Genomic DNA, 27171 nt, shown 5'->3' with positions numbered 1-27171 from the left:
TTCACGTGGCCGGGAGCCGCGCGGAGACTACAACTCCCAGAGTGCCCAGCGAAATCTGCCTCAGTAACGCGTTCCTGGGACTACCCGGGACTAGTTAGACCCTCGGCGAGCGAGTGGTGCTAGTAGTGTAAGTGATTGTTCTCTCCGAGGTGCCTGAAGAGAAAAGGATTAGCCATGACGTCCTTAATCAGGAAGGTGATCAGTACCACGAAAGCCCCGGCGGCCATTGGTCCCTACAGGTAACTAGACTGGTCCCTACAGTAACTAGGCATGTGGAGCATGGACGGACCCCTGGCGTGCGGGATCGGGGGTACGGAGCTGATTACCGGGGTCAGAGCGGGGGTGTGGGCTTCGGGGTTCAGCCACCAACCTCATCGAACATGCGAGGAAACCTAACCCGGGAAAGGGGGCAATGCACCTGGAGACCCACGGGGAGTTAGAAACACTTTAGGACGGGGACCCTGCGCTCTCCGGACTTTGCCCAGACCTGGGGTGCCTCGCCAGTAACCAGCAAGTTCCTCCGGTTAGAAGTGATCTGTTTTGAACTTTTTTCTTCCCTTTTTGTACCAGGTTTATCGAGTTGTATAATTTATATACACCCAAAATCCAACCCTAGAGTGTACAGTTCAGTGACTTTCTACTATTATTACAAAGCAGTGCAGCTTTAAAACTATTGGATTTTATATGCATTCTTGTAGACTTTTATTTTCCTAATATAATTTTTCTTAATTTTAATTCTTCACTGTAACCTTTTTTACACTTTTCCTTTTAAAAATAGTCTATAGTGTCTGTTCACTGTTAAAAGTACTATAGCTGGCCTGACCAGGCAGTGGTGCAGTGGATAGAGCGTCCGACTGGGATGCGGAAGATCAGGTTCGAGACCCCAAAATCGCCAGCTTGAGCTCGGGCTCATCTGGTTTGAGCAAAGCTCACCAGCTTGGACCCAAGGTCACTGGTTTGAGCAAGGGGTTACTTGGTCTGCTGAAGGCCCACAGTCAAGGCACATATGAGAAAGCAATCAATGAACAACTGTGGTGTCACATCAAAAAACTGATGATTGATGCTTCTCTTCTCTCTCCGTTCCTGTCTGTCTGTCCCTCTCTCTGACTATCCCTGTAAAAAGAAAAAAAAAAGTACTACAGCTGGCAAACTTGAACTATGACAGACATGTATTGAGTACCTACATCTTCAAAGCACTTCAAGGGATACAGAAATGTAGAGCATGCTGTAGGGCAGCACCATGACAACTATCTTCTCTAAAGTCCCATCCCCATTTTGCAAAGAGAAAACTGAAGCTCAAAGTGAACTTGTCCAAGGTCGTGTGTTAGTGAAAATGACAGCTCTTTTGAACAGTCTTAAGTTCCCTCCTCTATGCCTCACTGTCATGAAAAATAGCACTTATGTGTAGCAGAACAGTAATTGTTATAGCAGGGTTAGAAATAAAATGCAAAGGGAGTGAGGAGGTACAGGAGGTGGGGAGTGGGGATGGCAAAAGAAGAAAAGAAGAAATTGATGCTAATTAGGGGCAGAGGAAGGAAAAGATTTAGGAAGGTTCCTTGTGACAGGTAGTCCTTAAATTGGGTTTTGAAGGTTGGGTTTGCCATTTACAATGTTGTGGTAAAGTTTGATCCTTAAATTATAGTTGACCTTTAAACAACATGGATTGAGTTGTGTGGCTCCACTTATACATGGCTTTTTTTTCAATACTGTAAATGTATTTTTCTTATGATTTTCCTAATAACATTTTCTTTTCTTTAGCTTAATTATAAGAATACACTATATAGGGCCCTGACTGGTTGGCTCAGTGGATAGAGCATTGGCCCTGTATGCTGACGTACCAGATTCAAACCCCGGTCAGGGCACACATGAGAAGCAACCATCTGCTTCTCTTCCTCTTCCTCTCCCCCCTTCTCTCTCTCTTCCTCTCTCTTAGCCAGTGCCCCTAATGGTTCAAGTATCAGCCCAGGTTGGTCCAAGTGTTGGCCTCAGATGCTAAGGACAGCTCAGTTGATTTGCCCATTAGCCCAAGACAGGAATTGCCGGGTGGATCCTGGTCCGGGCACATGTGGGAGTCTGTCTGTCTCCCTTCCTCTCACTTAAAACAAAACAAAAAGAATACAGCATATAGTACATACACAAAATATGTCAGTCATCTGTTTGTATTATCAGTAAGGCTTTCAGTCAAGAGTAGGCTATAAGTCCATGATGGTGAACCTATGACACACGTGTCAGCACTGACACGTGTAGCCATTTTTGATGACATGCAGCCGCGTACCAGAGAAGTATGGGGCCTCATGCGGAGAAGGACGTTTCATCCTCGGCTCCTGCACGGCCAGGTGCAGTAGCCGAGGATAAAACATTTGCTGTAGTGTAGACACTCTGTACCGGAGATCTGTAGGCCAAATCAAAAGAACTCCAGCACAGAGTGTCTAGTTCTAGGACTTCCGATTAGGCCGTTAGGGGTCTTTGACCTCACTTCCGGCCAGCAGAGCAGGGAGCAGCGGAAAGCCACGGGGGATGCATCTCTGGGGGTCCTGTGATCGCTATTACCAGCAACCACATAACCACAGCAACCATCATCTAGTCTACTGTTCTGGGGTGTCATAGATTTCTAATTGACCATCATTACTGAGATAAGTGAGGGGGAGGCTGGGAGAGGCGAGGGCCTGTGCTATGGGGTGCCGTTTCCCGCCATTAGAAATAGCGGCAGCCATCTTAATTTACATAAGATGCAACTTGCAGAATTTCAAGACAGCATCTGGGCTCAGGTGTTTGTCAACTTGAGGTCAAAGCTTGAGAATCTGGAAAGGTGCCGCTTGGAGAATCAAGAGGAGTGCCACTACAAACAGGAAATTTGGAGTGCCTGGAACCAATTACCAGACACTTTTAGCACCCTGAAAAATACAGCAATGGCTTTACTCACAATTTTTCCCTCTACATACTTTTGTGAAACCTTATTCTCAGCGTTAAATAACATCAAAACCCCAACAAAAGAAACAGATTGACAGATGAAGTTAGTAGCACTTGCTTGGGCTTGAAGTGTACAAAATATCAACCTTCAATTGAAGATTTAGCCAATGAAATTTAGCAACAAAAAAGTAACTAATAGGCAGGTTAGTTAAAGAATTCCCCCTCCCCCTCACTTATCTTAGTTCACGGCACCCCACACAAGTTAAATAATATCAAGACCAACAAAATAAACCGACTGACAGATGAACAAAGAAGTCACTAAGCAGGTAAGTTAAATAATTTATTTTTGGTTTATTAAATACAGTTATATATTAAAATTATACATTTTTGTTATTTAAACTATAAATATCGCAAAATTATGGTTTTTTTCTTGAAGTGACACACCACCCGAGTTATGCTCGGTTTTTTGGCAAATTTTGACACACCAAGCTCAAAAGATTGCCCATCACTGCTATAAGTAGTTCAATTTGGGGGAAATCAAAAGTTATACATGGATTTTCTGCTATTGTGGGGGTGGATGCCCCTATTCTCCTCTTTGTTCAAGGATCAACTATACTTGGTTAAGGACTTCAACAGGAAATCATGGGGTAAAAGGCATTCAAGATAGAGGCAATGACTTGAGGCATAGAGGTAGAAGAATATATGGCATAAAGATTTCTGGAGAAAATTTTAGTAACACAAATACCACTTTGACTCTTTTTTTTATTTTTCTTTGCCAAATCCATGTACCACCTATACCAGCGGTTCTCAACCTGTGGGTCACGACCCTGGCGGGGATCGAACGACCAAAACACAGGGGTCGCCTAAAGCCATCGTTCGACCCCCGCCGGGGTCGCAACCCACAGGTTGAGAACCGCTGACCTATACTATCATTTACTTAACACTTTTCTTTGAAATGGCTCACTTTATATAACAAATTTAAAAAGGAAACTTGACAGTAGTAATCTAAACAGAAAACTACCCAATAGAAGGTAACAATAAAAAAATAACCTCAAGTAAATAAACATTGTTATTAAATTCTAGCTAGATCCTGTAGTTGGTTCAGGACTCAAGGCCTCTATCTTTGCTAAAAGTGATGTTTCTTTAAGTTGTTTTCTAAAAATGACATTTTTCTCCATGTAATCAAAGGATTGATTACATTTCTTGGTGCTTACTCAGCACTAGGCACTCTTCTAAGTGCTCTATGGACTTTGGATTTGAATTTTTGTTTTGCCTCTTAGTAAAAATTAGCTTTTAGCAAAGTCTGGATGTGATGGTTTCCAATGAAAAACTGGAGTGTAAACTTTATTGTGTATGCAGTGAGGGGCCATCAGATGTTTTTGAGAAGGAAGTGACATGATCAGATCGCTCTATTTTTTTTACTTGTCTGAAGGTAACTGGGAGCAATGGCTAAGTTAGTCACACTACTAATTTACCTCCACAGGTTTGTTTAGTACATCAGAAATATCTTTTTCTCTTGACATAGATCCGATCTCTTTTAAGAAGGAAATTCTGATAGTAATTCGAGAAGATGTTAAGACTAGTTAAGGGGCACTTGAATCTATGTAAACACAATAAATTAAAAATTTTTAAAAAGACTAGTTAAGGGGGTATTACAATAAAAGTAAAAAGCAGTCATCTTCTTTCTTCTTCTGACTGATCCTTCTCCCTCAATCACACAGTGGTTTTACTTCAGAACAAAAGTGACTGTTAACAAAAACGAAGTGATTGTAGAGCTGGCAGCATACACCTTCCACAAAGATGCACTTTGTTCAAGAAAGAAAGTATAAGGGTAATATATCTGGTTGACTTGGAGGTGGGGGGTTACCTATCATTCTAAGCTGCAAGCAAAAGTGACTCGTTAAATCAGGGGTCCCCAAACTTTTTACACGAGGGGCCAGTTCACTGTCCCTCAGACTGTTGGAGGGCCAGACTATAAAAAAAACTATGAACAAATCCCTATCACACTGCACATATCTTATTTTAAAGTAAAAAAAAAACAAAACAAAACAGGAACAAATACAATATTTAAAATAAAGAACAAGTACATTTAAATCAACAAACTGACCAGTATTTCACTGGTAACTATGGGCCTGCTTTTGGCTAATGAGATGGTCAATATCCGGTTCCATATTTGTCACTTCTAGCTGTAGCAAGTGATATGACGCGTGTGTCCCACATCACCAGAAGTAGTACTGTACGTGAGCGACGCTGCGCTGTGCTCACTGACCATCAATGAAAGAGGTGCCCCTTCCGGAAGCGGCGGGGGGGGGGGGCCGGATAAATGGCCTCAGGGGGCCGCATGCAGCCCACGGGCGTAGTTTGGGGACCCCTGCGTTAAATGATATGCCAGTATGATGGGAGAGCGCTATCAGTCAGATTCATTGTGTAGACTTTTCAGGACATTGTGCCTCTTGTGCTTTTGTGTATCCAAAGATGATACAAGGCCATTAGAAAAGGTACTAATTTTCAATATTTTATGAAGAAAAAAAACACATTTCAACTAACTAGTTATATCCTGATACGGTGAATTAAACATGTTTTACAACCATTTGGAGACAAGAGTTTTTGTGCTTGGAGTTTATAGTTAGTGCAGTTTTTGAAAATTCTGGGTCTTCTCCAAGAGGAATTCAAATGTGTTGAACTTTCAGTCCCTGGCGTTGGGATGAGTGCAGTATTGTCACTAATTAGCTAATTGGTGCAGAACATTTCAGGGTTACTCCAGGACAGAACCTTGGGAGATTTCTACATCACATTGCTATTGCATTGCTTTCCATTTTGCTAGCACACCATCCATATAGTCATGAAATATTGAAGTGATAGTCCACGTGACGTAGAGTATGCTATAAAAACTATTACTAGGGTGCTTTTGAACAGTGTTATTATCCTTTATCTTGAGCTTAATGAATTCTGTATAGATAGTAGGATTCTTACACTCAATAAGGGTGAACTACCTAATTATTTTTGTGAAAAATCTATACTCAGATGTCCAGGGCTTACATCTAATTTTCTGAGAATAAATGAGTTCCATTTTAATGGTGAAAAATTTTTTGATCAATGCATATGGGCTTGAATTATATTTCAGGTATGGGGAGAGAATTAAAGGTACTTTTCAAATGGTTGTCTAATTCTACAGGACATTTAATAGAAACAATGTTAGCTGATGGTACTGTTCAACCTGAAAAAACTGACACATTCACAAACTCATTAGTTGGGTGAAAGCCAGATAGTGGAGAAGAATTTCTAGACTTTCAAAATCCTGTTACCAAGTATAAATTTACCCTCTTCATTTCTCCAAAACCCACATTAAAAGCCAGTAGATCCTCCAAAAAAAAAGTTTATTGACAGCCAAAGTTGTTTAAACTATTAAGTGGTTAGAGAGTAAAACATCAATAAGAAGTTAAATTTGCACTATGTGTAAGGAATCACCTAAGCCCTGAGCAGCAAGAGACATAGGAAGACATTGGCCCTGCCTTCAAGGAGTTTATAGTCTGGCATACTCTGGAGAAGAGTCAGGAAAACAACATCACTAGCTCTCATACGAGGCAGGACCCTTTGTCTGGTATAAGAAAGGCTCCACCAGAGAACCTCTGGGGCTCAGAAGAAAGACAGACTTAGTTACTCAGGGAAATGTGTGTGTGTGAGAAAGAGGGAGAGAGAGAGAGAGGGTTTTCAATGTAGTTTTGTTTACAATGAGAAAATATTGGAATCATTGTGTCTAGTTAAAGTACATCTATACAACGAAAGATTGTGCTGTTGTCAAAAGAATGAGGAAGCAATTTACTTACATTTATGGAAAGATCATAATATGCTGTGGGGTGGGAAAAAAGCATACCATATGTTTGTGAATGGGGAGAGAAGTTTTATATTTGTTTTTCTTCATGCATGAAGAAACTGGAAGAATATATAAAGAAGAGCAGTGGTTACGTATGGGCTGGGAACTGAGCAGACAGAGGATAAGGGTAGAGGAGAGATTTTAAACTGTGATTTTTTTTTGTATATTTTTCAGATTTTTGAACCATGTAAATGTTCTTTTCAAAAAATCATTAATAAATAATTAGAAAGTTTATATTTTAAATTATAAAGAAAAATGTTTTAGAACATTTCTATCATCCACCCCCAAATTCTCCCTTGTGCCCATAGCCCTAGCCGGCCACTAGTCTACTTTCTGCTGCTGTTCTTTTGTCTTTTCTAGAATTTCACGTAAATAGAATCAAATAACATGTAGTCTTTCGTTGAATCTATTTGTGGGTGTTTTTAGTTCTTTTCTCTGCCATGAATAATACTGTTCTTAACATTCACATGAAGTCTTTAGTTTTGTTTTGTTTGTTTGTTTGTTTCATTTCTTTAGGGTAATAGCCTAGGAAAGAAATTGCTGGGTTTTATGTTAAATGTCTGTTTAATTTTTCAAAAAACTGCCAAACTATTTCCAAAGTGTCCACTGTTCTGCATTCCCACCAACAGTGTATGAAGGGTTCCAGTTGCTGTGCATCCTCACCAATACTTGTCAGGGATGTCCTACTACATGAAGTGGTATCCTGTTGTGATTGTGGTTTACATTTCTGCAACAGCTAATCATGTTGAGTGTCTTTCATGAGCAGTACTCCTTAGCTCTTCATATATCTTCTTTGTGAAATATCAGTTCAAATCATTTGCCCGCTTTTTTTCATACTTCATCCATTTATTAAAAGTATTCATCATTGGACCAACCATGAGTTCAAACATTTTATCAAACTTTACCTTAAAAATAATGACAAAGAAGAATATCTAATGAATAATGTGGGAACAGTTTGCATTGTATGATCCCAAGTAGTGTAAGTGCTGAGAATTGAGAAACTACATTTTGAGAACACCACTACGTTAGATCATGGCAAAGGGTCTATAGAAAGATTAGTTAGCCCTGGCCAGTTAGCTCAGTGGCAGAGCGTTGGCCTGGCATGCAGGAGTCCCGGGTTCAATTCCTGGCCAGGGCACACAGGAGAAGTGCCCATCTGCTTCTCCACCCCTCCCCCTCTCCTTCCTCTCTGTCTCTCTCTTCCCCTCCCACAGCCAAGGCTCCATTGGAGCAAAGTTGGCCCGGCGCTGGGGATGGCCCCATGGCCTCTGCCTCAGGCGCTAGAGTGCCTCTGGTTGCAACAGAGCAACGCCCCAGATGGGCAGAGCATCGCCCCCTGGTGGGCGTGCCAGGTGGATCCCGGTCGGGCGCATGCGGGAGTCTGTCTGACTGCCTCCCTGTTTCCAATTTCAGAAAAATACAAAAAAAAAAAAAAGGACTAGAAAACTTTTGCTAGCCTGGCAAAGCAGTAAGGCAGTTTGTGTATGCCCTGAGCCTGTGTTGTACAGTATGCAGAATACATCAAGGGCAAGGAGAAAACCTTAAAATCAAACAAAACAGATTAGAAAGGCAAGACATCACTGACAGCAAACATCACATCAACAATAAATCTTCAAAGTGCTGGAAAAACTAATTGATTCTATATCCAGCTAAATTATATTTCAAAAGTGAGGGCAAAGTGGACATTTTTTGGTCAAAGTAAAAAAAAATTGTTGTTAAACACGTCCCTGCTAGAAAAAAAACACTAAAAATATACCTCAATAAGGAGTATGTGCAAAAAAGAATCATGTAAGTAAACCTAAATAAGCCCTGTGAAGAAACTAACAATATACAAAGTTGGGGCTTGGGGAAGAGGCTAAGTGAAAACACAGTAGAACTAAAATAATAGAAATAACTAAAGGGGAGAGCTGAGTTAAAGAGTTCTAAAGTCCTTCCTGTACTACTCAGGAAGCTGGATAAACCTGAGAATTTAAGTCAAGTATGTATGTAAAAACGCAAGAGAAATTACTAAATTAGAAAGACTACAAGTTATTTCCAAACCAGAAGTTTAGGATGTGAGGAAAACTCAATACTTCAGAAGTCAAAAAAGAAGGAGGAGGAAAAAAAATTAAAACATGAGACATAGAAAAGAGAATAAGATAACAGAAATAACTCTAAATATATGAATAAACACATTAATATAAACAGATTAAACTCTCCCAGTTTAAAAAGGAAACTCAGAAGGAATATTAAATTTAAAAGAAAGTTAAAATTAATTACACTAAAATCAACTAGAAGGGTGCTACTGTTTCTCTTGAACAAAGAGCTAGAGCAGTAAGCAGAATGCTTTCTAACACACCAGTGGCTTTCACAACCCAGCGGACTGCTTCAAGTGTCTGCACACCCTGGTTCATGAAATTATGGAAGCAGCAAACGGAATCAGAATTCCCCAGTGCATTGAGACTTGTCCTTTGGAGAAATAGAAAATAACTTTATATTCTACTCCCATTTCTCAAGAGAAGCTCTTAACAAGGCAGTGATTCTAGGGATAAAGTGACTTAGGACATTAGACAAGACTTCTTTCATGATCTTTGGCAGTTTTTGATGTAAAAGCGATGATCCACAGCGACCTATGGAGCTCCTTCCTTCACCAAAGCAGCAAAACCAGATGTGTTAGCAGGTACTCCCAACAGTTTTAGTGGCGTGCCACTTCGTTTTATCCCTCAGTGATCTTTCCAGTTTCCAAAGTGGGTTCACAAAACAAGAATTCTGGAGGGTATCAGCATGCTCTCAAAGGACAAAAGTGAGAAACTAGCTTCACTAAGAAACATCAGAATTCATTCAGTTACATGCTGAAAGAAAATGTCATAACTTGCGATTCCTTTAAAACCTTGCGATGAGAGACTACAAGGAAAAAATAATCCTGGAAAAAGTGTCATCTGAAAGAGGCCTTTATTATTCGGCTCCGGGTCACAAACCATGCAGAGTTTCAGAGAGCTTCACCAAGGCCTCTCCAGTCAGATCATTCATTTTGCTTACAAGCTTTTGTGTTTGTGCAAATCCAAATTCAGGGAAGATTCCAGCCTTTTCAAATTAAGCCACTTTCTTATTAAAACAGTTCACACTGCCAGTATGTTTCTGCTGGGCAGGCAGAGAGGCTTCTTCTGCTTCGTTGGCTTCTGGCTTCTATTAGCAACAACTTTGCCAGACAAGAGAACATGACTTTGTATTCCTGCATACTCGGTCTTCAGAGTAAGATCAGAGGACATACAAGTTTTGTCCTACTTTCTTCTTTTTTACTATATTTTTAAAATAGTTTTCCATTTCAACCAGACTTTACATAAATACAGGTGGCATGGTAAATTTTCCTTGATTTTTATCAGTAGGAAACTGATATATCTCCACACTGAACAACAATGAAAACTGCAGAATGAAACTGGATACACTTCATTTGCCCATTTTTTATTGGATTATTTGTTTTCATATTATTGAGTTATAAGAGTTCTTTATATATTCTGGATACAAGTTCTTTGTTAGATATATGTTTTGCAAATATTCTCTCACAATCAGTGACTTGTGATTTCATTTTCCTAAAGGTGTTTTGTTTTGTTTTTCTAAGTGAGAAGAGAGGAGATAGGAGACAGACTCCCTCGTGCCTCGACTGGGATCCACCCAGCAACCCCAAGACAGGGCCAATGCTGGAATCAACCAAGCTATCCTCAGCACCCAGGGCTGACACACACCAACCAAGCTACTGGCTGCAAGAGGGAAAGAGAGAGAGAAGGGGGGAAGGGAGGGAAAGAGAAGCAGATGGTTGCTCTCATGTGTGCCCTCACAGGGAATCGAATCTGGAACGTCCACACGCCAGGCTGGTGCTCTATCCACTGAGCCAACTGGCCAGAGCTAAATATGTTTGTCAGCAAGCAAAAATTTTTCATTTTAATGAAGTCAGTTATGAATTATTTTTTTTATAAATAAATTTTTGTTTTAATGGGGTGACATCAATAAATCAGGGTACATATATCAGGGTGCATATATTCAAAGAAAACATGTCCAGGTTATCTTGTCATTCAATTCTGTTGCATACCCATCACCCAAAGTCAGATTGTCCTCCGTCACCTTCTATCTAGTTTTCTTTGTCCCCCTCCCCCACCCCTCCCCCTCTCCCTCCTTCCCTCCCCCCACCCCCCGTAACCACCACACTCTTGTCCATGTCTCTTAGTCTCATTTTTATGTCCCACCAATGTATGGAATCCTGCAGTTCTTGTTTTTTTCTGATTTACTTATTTCACTCCGTATAATGTTATCAAGAATCCACCCTTTTGTTGTAAGTGATCGATGTCATCATTTCTTATGGCTGAATAGTATACCATGGTGTATATGTGCCACATCTTCTTTATCCGGTCTTCTATTTTTTTCTTTTACAGTGATTAAAGCCTTTAAGCAAACTCTTGGCCAGTACAGCAAGAATCCATAAAAGAGTAGTGTCCTTAACATGTTCACCAAGTCCAAGTTGGCCCAACACCATGCCAAATCCCTGAAAAATGCAACCCAACCCCAGTTCAGTCTGTTATGAGCTGTCACAAGGAGCAGGAGTCCAGGAAAAGTCCACATCCAGGAAAAGTCCGCATGGCACTGGAATTGTCACAATTCTATACTTTGCAGCTCACGTCCAAGTCCCAATGACTGCTGCTTCTAGCTGGTAATGATTCAGGTAGACTGAAAAAGCCATCTGCAGCATGTGTGGAGATGGAGCTTCTGTTCTCCTCTGCCTGGAGAGATGAGATCAGGTTGCTTTTCCCTGGAGCTCTGCACCTGTGGCTTGGGATACACTAAGCTGGGTGGCAAAGGTAGATGAATAATAGAAGTTGGCAAAAAGGGGAAAGAGAGCTCTAAATTAGGAGTAGGTCCCAGCCTGAAATATGAGTGGGGCATTGAGGTAGGAGGAATAAAGGAAGCACTATATATTAAACAAAACAGCAGAAAATAGGACTATCAACACCCACAACAGAGATCTTCAAGGGAAGAGTAAAAAACCTGACTATTCAGGGAAGACATAGTTAAGTGGCCCTTGTGCAAATGAGGTCAGTTTACCTACTTCTTGGAAGAAATACCCTAGGCTCGTAGTGTCGTAGATGGGGCTGACGGCCCTGGGCACCTTCAGCCTTCCGTGGCAAACCCCAGCATTCTGGGCAAGGTTAGGTCATAGGTGGCTGGAGCAGGGCTGGAAGAGACTGAACCCTCCCTTGGAGGAGCGAGGGATAAGCCTACCTTCCAGTGTCCCATGAATTTTTTAAAATTTTCCATGGATTTGAAAGAGAGGGAGAAAAAAGCATCAACCTGTTTCACTTAGTTTCATTTAGTTGTGTATTCATTATTCACTGATTGCTTCTTGTATGTGCCCTAACCAGGGTCAAACCCACGACTTCTTGCGCACTGAATTGACACTTTATCCACTCAGCCACCTGGCCAGGGATCAGATTTCTTTTATTTTACATTTTGTGCTTATTGTGTCCTAGCAAGGGAATCTTATTGCACTGCATTTTCCATTTATCTTTTATCTGTACATTGATTTCTGTTCGTTGCAGTCAAGCTGTGTTAGTGGACAGGACCGTCTACATTTCAGGGCAGCTCGGCCTGAGCCCCTCCAGTGGACAGCTTGTGCCAGGAGGGGTGGCAGAGGAAGCCAAACAAGTAAGTCATTTCTTACATTTGAGGTTTTCTTTACTATTTTTTAATATTGAAGAGTATTCAAAATCCACTTGGCTGATTTATTTTGGAGAGATTACCAGATAAATGCTTTTTAAGTTACTTACTGATTGATTTAAGACAATTTTATGTCAGTAGAAAGTTGGACACTTAATGAATCATTTAACAACCAAAAAAGAAACTGTTACTTCCAAGGTGACTTTAAACCTGAATTAGTGGATTAACTAAATTTATTATAGTAATCATCTCACGATATATACTTACATCAAATTATCATGTTACATACTAAAACTAATGTGGTATCATATGTCAATTTTAGCTCAATAAAACTAGGGGTGGGCGGAACCTGAATTATTGAAATTGGATGATATCTTGCCACTGCCACGAGGATTAGGAAATATTTTTATCAGGGCCACTGACCTGCCAAACAACCCCACCACCCCAGAAGTAAAAGTCAACATTTGTTAGTAAGAGAAATACCAAAGATTACATGCGGTATGTTTTTCTAAATAAAACTGGGAACTACAATCTCATCCAATACGTGTGATTAAATTATACTTTAATGCATTCACAGAGTCATTTGTAATACTCAAGGACAGAAAGCCTAAATGTCCATCCATAAGGAGTTAGTTAAATAATTCTTAAAGTGAATTGCTTCTTGGCTTTCCTCCAAGAGAATGAATCTGCCTGAAAAGTGATGAAGCTTTGTCTTCTTCTGTGAGTAAAAAGATTGGGCTGAAGTCCCATATCTTTGATACCATAAGTATGAGCTAGCAAGCATTAAAACATGTTTTCTGTTAAAGTAATATTTTATTTTAAAGAGTTGTTTTTCCTTTTTCTCAAAAAAAAAGGGATGTATTAGTAAATTATATGTATGTTTGGCACTGTTGTCTATAGAAAAACATCAGTTTTCCACCCTGTCCTTAAGTTATTATTTAAAATTTTTTTGGTTTTTTTTATTGATTTTAGAGAGGGGGAAGGAAGAGAGAGGAGAGAAATAATCAGTTGGTTGTCCTACTTATTTATGTAAATAAGTTGATTCCTATACATGCTGCAGCCTTGTATAACCATTGGGACAATGCTCTAACCAACTGAGCTACCCGGCCAGGGCTTAACTTCCTGTTTTTTCAATTCATTCTTCCTCTCCACTTTACTAAGCACATTATATTGTTGGTGTTTTTTTGCTCTTTAGAAAATAATTAATCTAGGTAATACATAGATACGGCAAAAAATTCAAAAGCTATAAGAAGCATATACAGTGAAAAGATGTGTCTCGCCCTATTCCCCCTTCCCGGTTTCCTTCATCACTCGCTCGTCTGTACCCTTCCAGAGACAGTCAGTGCTGTACCTGCAGGAACCTATATATCCTCATATACACACACGGATGGGAACTTACTGTCCATGCTACTCTTCATCTTGGTTTTATTTCATTATGTAACAATTTATGTTGGAGACCTTTTCATATTAATTTAGTTGTATGGATCTAAAACGATTTATTTTAGATTTATTTAGAGGTGCCTTAGAAAGAGTAGAGTTTCCTAAAAAGAGAAAAGTTTTTCTGCATCATCAACTATTTAAGGAGGTATGAGCAAAAAAATGATTAATTGAATTGAATTAAAACTGTGATACAACAGCAGTGCTTGACGGCTTCCTTGCCTTGGTTCACAGGCGCTTACAAACATAGGTGAAATTCTGAAAGCCGCAGGCTGTGACTTCACTAACGGTGAGCAACTTAATATTCAATTTCTGCTTGATATTTGTTTGTTCTTTTTTGAAGAACACATGGCATCCAGTATTATGTCATTCTATATCTTGGTTGCTTTTCACAATTGTTCTAATTTCTGCCCTGTTTTTATCAAGACAAGTCATAGAACCATATACTGGTTTTTAAGTAATGTTTTAGATCATACCAAATTGCTAAACCTAATGACAATATATGTATTTTCTAGTGGTAAAAACAACTGTTTTGCTGGCTGACATAAATGACTTCGGTACTGTCAATGAAATTTACAAACAGTGTAAGTAATTTTGCCCTACTACTATTTTCCTTTTTTAAAAATTGATTTTAGGCCTGACCTGTGGTGGCGCAGTGGATAAAGCGTCGACCTGGAAATGCTGAGGTCGCCGGTTCGAAACCCTGGGCTTGCCTGGTCAAGGCACATATGGGAGTTGATGCTTCCAGCTCCTCCCCCCCCTCTCCCTCTCTGTCTCTCTCTCTCCCTCTCTCTGTCCTCTCTAAAAAATGAATAAATAAAATAAAAAATTTTTTAAAAAAATTGATTTTAGGCCCTGGCTGGTTGGCTCAGTGGTAGAGCATCGGCCTGGCGTGCAGGAGTCCCAGGTTTGATTCCCAGCCAGGGCACACAGGAGAAGCACTCATCTGCTTCTCCACCCCTCCCCCTCTCCTTCCTCTCTGTCTTTCTCTTCCTCGCCCGCAGCCAAGGCTCCATTGGAGCAAAGTTGGCCCGGGCACTGAGGATGGCTCCATGGCCTCTGCCTCAGGTGCTAGAATGGCTTTGGTTGCGACAGAGTAACACCCCAGATGGGCAGAGCATCGACCTCTGGTGGGTGTGCTGGGTGGATCCCGGTCGGGCGCATGTGGGAGTCTGTCTGACTGCCTCCTCTTTTCTAACTTCAGAAAAATACAAAAAAAGAAAAAAGAAAAAAAAAATTGATTTTAGAGAGAAAGGAAGGAGAGAGAAAGAGAAACATGGATTTGTTGTTCCACTTTTTTATGTATTCACGGGTTGATTCATTTTGTGCCCTGCCTCTAGGGGTCAAACCCGCAACCTTGGCACACTGGGACAGTGCTCCTGTTTTCTTAATGAGTGTGCATAATGAAGCAAGATTGAGAGGTGCTGGTAGAGACGTGGTAAACATCTTGTCCTAAAAGATGGATAGTCTGATTGAACACATATAGTGTGTCTCCACGAAAAAGATCCAAGACATTTATATTATTATATTCCTAGAATAATATACTACAACCCTACAAATCCACTTTCCTAAAGCTTAATTTTGTTACATCCTTCTCAAGCTTTTTAAGCCCTCCTAATAATTTTTTTTTTTTTTTTTTTTTTTTTTTGTATTTTTCTGAAGCTGGAAACAGGGAGAGACAGTCAGACAGACTCCCGCATGCGCCCGACCAGGATCCACCCGGCACGCCCACCAGGGGCGACGCTCTGCCCAACAAGGGGCGATGCTCTGCCCCTCCGGGGCGTCGCCATGTTGCGACCAGAGCCACTCTAGCGCCTGGGGCAGAGGCCAAGGAGCCATCCCCAGCACCCAGGCCATCTTTGCTCCAATGGAGCCTTGGCTGCGGGAGGGGAAGAGAGAGACAGAGAGGAAGGAGGGGGTGGGGGTGGAGAAGCAAATGGGCGCTTCTCCTTATGTGCCCTGGCCGGGAATCGAACCCGGGTCCCCCGCACTCCAGGCCGACGCTCTACCGCTGAGCCAATCGGCCAGGGCCTAATAATTTTTTTAAACACAGTTTGTATTTATTTTTGCTATGATATGTTCTAGCCACCATCTCTCTTTTGGTTCTCAGTATCATTAGCTGGTTAATTACTTGACATTTCTATGCCTTCGTTTCCTCATATGCAAAATAGGGATAAAACCTTTTTTAATTTTTATTTTTTGTTTGGAGATAAAACCTTACATGGTTATTGGAATGCTTAAGTGAGTTACTACAACATGTAAACACTTACAGCCGATGCTGGTATGTTGTAAGCACTCAGTAAATGTTATCTATACTTGCTAACACTGTCGTCTTAGTGTGGAAAATGGGTGTCCCTGCCAACTGGGGAGATGAGACAAAGGTGTAACATGGAAAAAGCATCATTACTTACTCCGCCCTGAAGTAAACCAAAGTTAGCAGTGAGATTACCTGCCAGAATTTCTGGATATGGGCAGCTGCACCTTATTTAGATAATTATTTTACAAGTGGAGCTTTAAAAACAAAATCCTCTTCATATCAAACAAGATCAGAGTGTGTATTTTGTTTTTTTCCCCAGAAACCTAAGACATTTTAGAAAGTATTAAAGATATCATAGGAGTCATTTGGCAAAATATTTTATCAAACAAATATGAAAGTGAGCTTTTTCTTTTTCTTTCTTTTTCTTTTTTTTAGTGAGAGAGAGGGACAGATAGGGACAGACAGACAGGAAGGGAGAGAGATGAGAAGCATCAACTCATAGTTGCAGCATTCTAGTTGTTCATTGATTGCTTTCTCATATGTGCCTTGACCAGGCGCTCCAGCTGAGCCAGTGACTCCTTGCTCAAGCCAGTGACCTTTGGGCTCAAGCCAGCGACCATGGAGTCATGTCTATATGATCCCATGCTCAAGCCGGCAATCCCGCACTCAAGCCAGCAACCTTGGGGTTTTGAATTTGGGTCCTTAGTGTTCCAGGTTAATGTTCTATCCACTATGCCACCACCTGATCAGGCTAACTTCTTTTTCTCAATGTTACTTATATCTAAGAACTAAGAAATCTATGAAGTACTTTCCAGAGTCTTGATTTTGCAGAATTGACTATACAGCATCTGAAAACTAAAGTGAAATTCTTTTAAATTTAGATTTCAAGAGTAATTTTCCTGCAAGAGCTGCTTACCAGGTTGCTGCTTTGCCCAGAGTAAGTACACTTTAAGATAGCTAATGTACACAACTTTAAATTTCTACACTGTTTTCTGAATATAACAAACTAAGCATTGTAGCAGGAAATTTCTAAAAAGAAAAGAAATAGTCTCTGCTTTTCGGGGACATAAAGTCTGAAAGGAAACATCCAGTATTACATGCATGTGGGGAAAATTAAGAAACAAGAGATTTTAAAAATTAGTCTTTAAAATTCAGAAAATTAAAAATTAAGGCCATACATGAACACAACAGAATTAGAGTACAGTACTTAAATTGTTAGAAAAAGTAAAATATCAGCAGTAGTGTTTTAATGTGTCTTAGAAACTGTATAAACTGAACCAGATTTGTGAGTGGTTATTCTAATTACTTCAATTGGTTGTTACTCGAAATGATTAATATCATCACACTTATTCAGGTATTGGGGATAGCAGTGCAAGCTCTGTACTTAGAATCACAAAGTGTGGATTTGAAACTCTACCATTTAGCTCTGTGTCCTGATACAGGTTAAATAACCTTTCTAAGCTTCAGTGTATCAGCCTCTGAACTGAGAAAAGAACATCTGCCTGGCAGAGCTGCTGTGAGAATCCCATGAGCTAATGTATATGAACATGATTGGCATGTAACCTGGCCTATCATAGGTTCTTAGTGATGTTTCCCATTCCTTTCTTTCTTTGAAAAGTTTAATGTAAAAAGTGCTGTATTGCCTGACCAGGCAGTGGCACAGTGGATAGAGCATCAGATGGGGATGCAGAGAATCCAGGTTCAAAACCCCAAGGTTACCAGCTTGAACCCAAGGTGGCTGGTTTGGGCATGGGGTCACTCTCTCTGCTGTAAGCCCCCTGGTCAAGGCACATATGAGAAAGCACTCAATGAACAACTAAGGTGCTGCAATAAGAATTAATGCTTCTCATCTCTCTCCCTTCCTGTCTGTCCCTATCTGTTCCTCTCTCTGTCTCTCTCTGTCCCCCCCCCCCAAAAAAAGGGCTATATTGCTATATGTTTTTAGTAGGTATTATGGAGCTCTCTTAATTTATAAAAACTGACCTAAACATTGCTTCATTTTTCCCTTACAGGGAGGCCGTGTTGAGATTGAAGCAGTAGCTGTCCAGGGCCCTCTCACAGCAGCATCAGTCTAAGTGGGCCTGCTGTTACTTAGTCTGGAATGTTAATAATGTTTTTAAATTAACGTCTTAATTTTTATAATCAGTGTCAGAAAGTATGAGACTGGCTAAAGTGAAGTATTATGGAAATACCATATAATAAGGAGAATTGAACATGAATTGAAAATGAGATGAATCCAGTTACTAAAAGTATACCTAGTCAATTAAATCATTTTACTTTATTATCAAATATTTAATTTTCATGTCAGATATATGATTCTGCTTTTACTTGAGTAAAATTAAAGAATTAAGTTAGAATGGTAGAGGTAAAGAAGAAGAAGGTGGACCAAAATTTTGTATAAATAATACTTTTCTAATGGGAATAAAATAGACATGCAGATTTTTCTAGGTTTGATTCTGTTCATTTATTTTTTAAGCTTAATTTCTATATTAGAGCACTTTATGTAATTAAAGATGGGGAGGACCAATAAGTTAAAATGCTATTTTTTAACAGCATTTCTGACTTCCTATGTTTTTACACTGTTGTAATCAATTTGTAACCATTTTATGTTTGTTCTTTGAAGGCTTTGAACATTTTTAGACTACTACATAAATACCTCCATTTTGTAGAATAAATTTCAACACAAAATTATATAGATTAAGAAGTAAAAGTCTCCTCAGTCACTCTCCATTCCACTAACCTCCCCAAAGAGAACCACTGCTGAGAGTATTGAGTATAACCAGCAGGGAGCTTTCTACTCATTACATACCTGATTGTCTAAGTTTGGTTTTGGCTTGTATACATAAATGGAACTTAATATATAGAAGTCAGCAAAAGTATGTTTACAGTTGTATGGAAAATAATAACAATAATTATTAAATAATGATACAAGATTAAATTGTTTTGCGTACTCACAATAAACCTACTTTTGCTCCACCCTGTATTATTCTACAGATACTTCTATCTTGAAGATCTTCCATATAAGTACATGTACATCTACCCATTTTTAAAACTGTAGTGTAGTCTTTTTTTGTGTTGGATATACCTTCAGTGACTTAACCATTTCTCCAAACAATTCATTGCTTTCAAAATAACGGTTATGTGCCACTTAATAACAGAGGTATGTTCTGAGAAATGCATTGTTAGGTGATTTTGTCATTGTGCAAACATAGAGTGCTATTATGCAGACCGAGATGGCATAGCCCAATACACACTTAGGCTATCAGGAATAGTCTGTTGTTCCTAGGCTACAGCCTGTACAGCATGTACAACGTGAGATTAAATCATGCACAAGAGAAAAAGACACAATCAAGAGACGTGAGGCCACTGCTGGTATAACACAGCACACTTTTACAGCAAACTTCTTTGTAATAAGTAGAAAGAATACAGTTTAAAATAATGATTTAAGCTTGACTGGTGGTGGCGCAGTGGATAGAGCATCGACCTGGGACACTGAAGTACCAGGTTTAAAACCCCGAGGTAGCCAGCTTGAGCACGGGCTCACCAGCTTGAGCAAAGGGTTGCTGGCTTGAGCGTAGGATCTCTGACATAATCCCATGGTCACTGGCTTGAGCCCAAAGGTTGCTGGCTTGAAGCCCAAGGTCACTGGCTTGAGCAAGGGGTCACTGGCTCAGCTGGAGCCCACTGGTCAAAATACGTATAAGAAAGCAATCAATGAACTAAAGTAATGCAAGTCCAAGTTGATGCTTTACATCTCCCTTCCTGTTTCTCTCTCTCTTGCTAAAATAATAATAATAAAATAATGATTTAAAATTATATATAATAAATACATAAACCAGTAACAGTCATTTATTATGATTTCAAGTCTTATGTACTATACACAATCGCACTATACTTCTATACAATTGGCAGCACAACAGATGTGTTTCCACCAACATCACCACAAACACATTGCTACATGACCTTATGACAGCTATGACTTCATTAGGCAATAAAAATTTTCAATCCTGTTAAAATCTCATGGGACCACAGTTGTATATATGGTCTGTCATTGACCAAAACATTATGGGGCACATGACTATCATATTATAGCAATACTGCCATAACACTCTTCCACATACATACAGATAATGTCCTTACATATACATATTTTTTCAAGGTATTTTAGAAATTTCATGCTAATCTGAATAGCTTGGTCAACCAAAGGTAATATTAAAAGCAGTCATGAAAGGCAGTTTTATGCGCACAGCTTTTGGAGTAATTCCAAGGGGGATCTAGGCCCAGATCTACTATTTAGCTCTCTAACCTTGAGCTACTTATTTAATCTCTTTAAGCCTCAGTTTCCTGAGAGATAATAATTGCATTTTCTCAAAGGGCTGTCATAACAATTAAGATGATGTATATGAAAAGTGTTTACCAGTGTCTAGCATCCTGGAAAGGCTCGAAAGAGCTCTCACTATTCAGCAGTTTTAATAATATGGAATATTGTGCTTGGTTGAAAAGTTTGCACTATTTATATAACTAAATTTATCAAAAAATAAGTATGAGGTCTCTTTCAGTAAGCAGAGTTGAGGAGTATGGCTCTGTGAATTGATAAGATTAGGTGCTGAAAATTATTTTAGACATTTTTGCATGAAACAGTATAGTGATTAAGAGCATGGACTCTAAAGCTAAATAAAGTGTTTGAGTTAAAATCCTATTCCACCACTTTGGGCAAGTTATTTAAACTCTGTTCTGTTTCTTCTATAAAATATCTCCTGTTTTATCGGTAAAATGGAGATATTACTAGTACCTACCTTATAAAGTTGTAAGGATTAAAGAAATTAATATGTATAAAGTATTAGAATAATTCCTGGCCCATAGCAATGATGACGATAGAAGGCTTTCTATTATTTGACAATAAAAAGAAATGAGCTATGAAGTCACAGAGACATACATGTTGCTAAGTAAAAGTCAGTCTGAAAAGGCTACATACAGCATGATCCCAACTATCTGACATTATGGAAAAGCACCCCCCACCAAAAAAAATTACTGGTTGTTTGGGGTGGGTTAGAGGAGAGGTGAGTACAGGGAGCACAGGAGATTTTTAAAGCATTGGAACTACTACTTATGATACTGTAAGGGTGGATACATGTCATTATGCAATTGTCAAAAACAACAGAATACAACCCCAAGAGTGAAGCCTAATATAAACTAGAGACGAGTTAAATAACAATGTGTCAGTGTTGGTCAAATAAGTTTGTAAAGTAGGATTTTTATGTTTGCGCACTTACAGTTTGCATTGGGGGCTGGGCAGCGCCAGGTATATGTGGTCTGTGAAAATGCAAATTACTTTCCTGCTCGGGAAGGGCCACTGCTTTGCTAATGTTTGCTGGAGGAGAAGTTTTCAAGCCAGAAAGTTTTAAAAAGAGAAAAAGAGAAGGAGAGGAGGCAGAGAAAGAAGCCGTGTTTTGCAGGGAGAGCAGAGAGAATGCGGAGTGCTGATGAAGAAGCCATGTTGGCAGAGAAGGAAGAAGGTGTGCAGATGGGGAACCAGAGAGCTGAGGGGCTTTTGTGAGCTCCACTGAGACTGGTGAGGCCTTTGATTCTAGGAGGAACCAGAGAAGATTCTCCGGGTTGTGGAACTGGAGAATGTGTCAGGGCTTTGGGAGACCTGAATGAAAGGGAAGTGTTTTCCCTGTGTGTTTGCTCTTCAGCTGGTGCGAGACTTTAATAAAGGAATGGCCCACCATTTTATGGCCCCACTGTTTCTTTACTGTCTGCCTGAATCCAATGTGAACATGGCCACAATGGCAGCAGCCCTTGGCCTTATAGTCAATATTGGTTCATCAATTGTAACAAATGTACCAACTAATGAAAGTTGTTGGCCCTGGCCGGTTGGCTCTGCGGTAGAGCGTCGGCCTGGCGTGCGGGGGACCCAGGTTCGATTCCCGGCCAGGGCACATAGGAGAAGCGCCCATTTGCTTCTCCACCCCCCCTCCTTCCTCTCTGTCTCTCTCTTCCCCTCCCGCAGCCAAGGCTCCATTGGAGCAAAGATGGCCCGGGCACTGGGGATGGCTCCTTGGCCTCTGCCCCAGGCGCTAGAGTGGCTCTGGTCTCGGCAGAGCGACGCCTCGGAGGGGCAGAGCATCGCCCCTGGTGGGCATGCCGGGTGGATCCCGGTCGGGCGCATGCGGGAGTCTGACTGTCTCTCCCCATTTCCAGCTTCAGAAAAATAAAAAAATAATAAAGAAAGTTGTTAATAATTGGGGAATTCTGCAGTGGTGAGGGGAAGTATATTGGTAAACTATGTAAAAATACCCTGTAAAATTTAAATCTTTTTGTTAAGGACTTCAGTAATGCGGTCTGTGGTAGAGTCTTAAGTGGAAGGTTTCCCCTTCTGTTAAAAAATGTTGCTCATAGCCTGACCAGGTGGTGGTGCAGTGGATAGAGTGTTGAACTGGGACGCTCGGACCCAGGTTCGAGACCCCGAGGTCGCCAGCTTGAGCGTGGGCTCATCTGGTTTGAGCAAAATTCATCAGCTTGGGCCCAAGGTCGCTGGCTTGAGCAAGGGGTTAGTCCAGGCGTGGCCAACAGTTTTTGCCCCCGGGCCAGATTAGAAAGAAAACTTTTTTTCACAGGCTGGACAAAATATTAAAATTTAAAAATGTTAAATACAAAAACGAGCCTGACCAGGCGGTGGCACAGTGGATAGAGCGTCGGACTGGGATGCAGAGGACCCAGGTTCGAGACCCCAAGGTCGCCAGCTTGAGCGCAGGCTCATCTGGTGTGAGCAAAAGCCTACCAGCTTGAACCTAAGGTCGTTGGGTTCAACAAGGGTTACTCAGTCAGGGCACATATGAGAAAGCAATCAATGAACAACTAAGGTGTTGCAACGCACAATGAAAAACTAATGATTGATGCTTCTCATCTCTCTCCGTTCCTGTCTGTCTGTCCCTGTCTATCCCTCTCTGTCTCTGTAAAAAATACATAAATAAATAAAATTTAAAAAAATTTATAAAAAAATACAAAAACGATTCATTTAAGTAAACAAAATTTTATTATGTACTTTGTTTATGAATAAATGTGAGTGAAAAATTTTAATATACAATATTATTTTAATAAAAATATAATTACATACCATATAAATATCCAAACTGTATTGCAATCAATCGAAACAATATTTAATTAATAGAATGAGCTTGAAGGGGTTATATCGCAAATAAAACAATTATTTTGTTTTACAAACAGCCTGGACACGTTTTCAGTTATCAACTGCAGCTATTGTCTATGCTACAATGCCACTTGATTCAGCACACTTGACCACAAAAATAACGAATTATTTGACCTTGGGTGCACATTGGCAAACTCTGCCAAAAAGAATGTTGGGTTTCACATTGCCGCTAAACGTCAAACAGTTCATATCGAGTACAGACGAGTACAAAAGTTGTAAATCTTTATAATGGAATTTTTTTAAAAAATAAAGAAGTATTGCGAATCCATTTGACCAATTATTGGAAGTTAACCCTAGATTAGTCACACATGGAATTCTTTTCTGTGTATCACTATCTTCTTAAATATCTCAATTTCCAATAATCAAAGATGCTTCCACTTCTGAGTAGCTGAGATTTTAAAGTAGCGGAGAATATTAAAAATTTAATCACGGGCCACATAAACTCATTATGTGGGCCATATGTTGGCTATGCCTGCTGGGTTAGTCGGTCTGCTGTAGCTCCCTGGTCAAGGCACATATGAGAAAAAAAACAATCAATAAACAACTAAAGTGCTGCAATGAAAAATTGATGCCTCTCATTTCTCTCCCTTCCTGTCTGTTTGTCCCTGTCTATCCCTCTCTCAGACTCTCTGTCTCTGTCAGGGAAAAAAAAAATGTTGCTCATAGTTAACTGGTATCTCCTGGAAATACAAAGACAGGAAAATCAATAAGTGACAACTCCCCCACCAAAATGTGCTTAGAAAAATGTTGACAGGTGATGAAATTTGTCTTGGGTAACACCTGAAATTAAGTTAACCATCAAACCTGGTTTATTATTAACTATTTCATAGTTATCAAAGAAGCTATAATTTATAGAGTGTTTAGAGACTAATAAAATTGACATCTGCAAATCCAGTTTAAGAATCACCACCAACCCTTTTGAAGCCCAACATTATCCTCTTTCCCCAAAGATAACTGCAGTCCGAAATTCTGTGCTAACCATTCTCGCTTTTCTTTATAGCTTTGCCACAGAAGTTATGCATACAAATGATCATTTAGTTATGCTTGATTTTGAATTTTATATTAAGATTATACTGAATACATATATGTCTGACTTGCTTTTTTTTCACTCAGTATTGTAGTTTTAAAGTTTTTTAAAACATTAAAAAAAATACTGAGTGGTTACAAAAGAATGTTGGCCACCCACATTTCCACATGATTTGAGCAAAACCACATTCTTACTGCAGAAGAACATTCTTAGTGTAAAAGACGCGATGTGATGTTCCAATCTGTCCTCCCTCCCAACTCAGAGGAAACCAATATCCACAATTTTGTGTTTATAATTTCATTATGTTTGAATCATTAAATAAAGTATTGTTTATAAGTGTCTAAAGTAAAGCAAAAATGAAATATTTGCGCACTGTTTTGTTTTATTTATTTCTTTAAAGATTTTATTTGTTGATTTTAGAGATAGGAGAGAGAGAGAGAAAGGGGGTAGAAGCAGGAGTCATATGTGCCTTGACCAGACAAGTCCGGGGCTTTGGACCAGCAACCTCAGCACCCCAGGTCAACATTCCACCCACTGCACCACAGAGGTCAGGCAGCACTGGATTTTGTTTTGTTTTTGTTGTTGTTGTTGTTGTTTTTCTGAAGCTGGAAACAGGGAGAGACAGTCAGACAGACTCCCGCATGCGCCCGACCAGGATCCACCCGGCATGCCCACCATGGGGCGACGCTCTGCCCACCAGGGGGCGATGCTCTGCCCATCCTGGGCGTCGCCATGTTGCCACCAGAGCCACTCTAGCGCCTGAGGCAGAGGCCACAGAGCCATCCCCAGCGCCCGGGCCATCTTTGCTCCAATGGAGCCTTGGCTGCGGGAGGGGAAGAGAGAGACAGAGAGGAAAGCATGGCAGAGGGGTGGAGAAGCAAATGGGCACTTCTCCTGTGTGCCCTGGCCGGGAATCGAACCCGGGTCCTCCGCACGCTAGGCCGACGCTCTACCGCTGAGCCAACCGGCCAGGGCGCTGGATTTTGTTTTAAAGGGAATGTGTTTAACATTTCATCATTGAGTATGATGATGTTTGCTATAGGTTTTTTATATATTTGCTTTTATTAGATCAAGAAAGTTTCCTTTCAGTCCTACTTTGCCAGAGGTCCTTCCTTTTTTTTTTTTTTTACTCCCTCCCTCCCTCCCTTTCTTCCTTCCTTCCACAAATATTTAATAAATCAGATATTGTCATGAGTTTGTGAATTCTACAATAAACAGCCCAAAATTCTTGTCCTCAGGGAACTTAAATTCTGGTGAACAGACAATAAACTAATCAAGTGAATTATATAGTAGGCAAACTCATAGTAACAGAAAATAGATCCGAGGTAACCAGGACTTGCAGGCAATGGGGCATAGCTACTGCTTAACCAGTACAGAGTTTCTGTTAGGGCTGATGAAAGAGTTTTGGAAATAATGGCGATGGCCACACAGCACTGGGAATGTAGTGAATGCCACTGAGTAGTACACTTAAAAATAATTAAAATGGAAATAATTAAAATGATAAATTTTGTCATGTGTATTTTAACACAATTTTCAAAAGGTTATAAAAACAGACACGAAAACTGTTAGATTGTTAACAGCTATCAGGAAAAACAAAGCAAGAGGAGTTGGAGAGTATTGGGAATTACAAGTTTAACAAAGTTAGTGAGAATGGAGGCCTCATAGAGGTGGCATGGAATTCAAACTGGTTGAAATAAACTGAATCTTTTGTGTCTGAAATCATCATACGATTTCATATTTTATATGCTATTTTAATTTGCTAGTATGATAAAATACAGCTCATTAATTTTTTATAATATAGAGCCAACCTCTTATTCCTAGAATAATTCAGCTTAGTCAATATATATATATTTATATATACACTTACACATATACATACACATACGTGTAAGATATGTTTTATACACTCAAATTCAGATGTTCATCTGTGAGACTGGCTTTTCTCTTCTATAAAAATATTTGTCATAAATATCTATCCCTGAATGTTTGATAGATTTTACCTATAAAACTGGGATTGATGTTGTCTTTGGGCAAAATTTTAAACTACTGACAATTGCTTTCATGGTAAAAGAAACATTCAGATTTTCTAGTTTCTTCTTCAATCAGTTTGGTCATTTACATTGTTGTAGATTTTGTGTACTTCATCTAAATTTTCACATCTGTAGGCATCTTTTTAATCTCATCTATCTATATTCAAGGGCCCCTTTTTTTATCTAAGGGGGTTTATTGGGGCTCCTTCTTCTCTTTTTTAATTAGTCTTGCCCAGAAGTTGATTAATTTTAAAGAACTAGCCCTGGCCAGCTGGCTCAGAGAATAGAGAGTCAGCTTGATGTATGGATGTCCCAGGTTTGATCCCGGGTCAGGGAACGCAAGAGAAGTAACCATCTCTGCCTCTCTTCCCCTTCCTCACCCCCTTCTCTGTCTCTTCTCCTCTCACTGCCACTGGCTGGATCGGTTTGAGTGTTGGCCCCAGGTACTGAGGATAGCTCAGTTGGTTGAGCACATCAGCCTCAAGCACTAAAAATAGCTTGGTTGATTCAAGCATAGGCCCAAGACAAGGGTTGACAGATAGAACCTAGTCAGGGTGCATGCAGGAGTCTGTCTCACTATCTCCTCTCCTCTCACTTAAAAAAAAAAAAATTGGTCCTGGCCAAGTGGCTCAGTGGTAGAGCGTCAGCCCAGCATGTGGATGTCCCGGGTTTGATTCCCAGTCAGAGCACACAGGAGAAGTGCTCATCTGCTTCTCCACCCCTCACCCTCTTGGCTTC

The 27171-nt window shown here is 40.1% G+C and overlaps 1 protein-coding gene across 1 annotated transcript; it reads left to right on the top strand.

Moving 5' to 3' along the window:
- The first annotated feature begins 38 nt into the window (after window positions 1-38).
- RIDA (reactive intermediate imine deaminase A homolog) lies at window positions 39-18606 on the top strand. The gene is made up of 6 exons (XM_066379198.1): window positions 39-239; window positions 12352-12457; window positions 14141-14195; window positions 14422-14490; window positions 17045-17100; window positions 18176-18606. The coding sequence occupies exons 1-6, from the start codon at window positions 175-177 to the stop codon at window positions 18236-18238; spliced, it is 414 nt and encodes a 137-aa protein (XP_066235295.1). The 5' UTR covers window positions 39-174; the 3' UTR covers window positions 18239-18606.
- Window positions 18607-27171: the final 8565 nt, after the last annotated feature.

Source organism: Saccopteryx leptura, chromosome 3 (genome assembly GCF_036850995.1).
Source record: "Saccopteryx leptura isolate mSacLep1 chromosome 3, mSacLep1_pri_phased_curated, whole genome shotgun sequence".
Taxonomy (NCBI): Eukaryota; Metazoa; Chordata; class Mammalia; order Chiroptera; family Emballonuridae; genus Saccopteryx; species Saccopteryx leptura.
This window is presented reverse-complemented; position numbering and strand designations above follow the sequence as displayed.

Bases quoted from the DNA above. Each gene is read 5' to 3' on its own strand.
- RIDA (XM_066379198.1), top strand. From the start codon at position 175: ATGACGTCCTTAATCAGGAAGGTGATCAGTACCACGAAAGCCCCGGCG. The intron at 240-12,351 runs GTAACTAGACTG...TGTTCGTTGCAG, and splicing joins GCGGCCATTGGTCCCTACAG to TCAAGCTGTGTTAGTGGACA. The intron at 14,491-17,044 runs GTAAGTAATTTT...TTTTAAATTTAG, and splicing joins CAATGAAATTTACAAACAGT to ATTTCAAGAGTAATTTTCCT.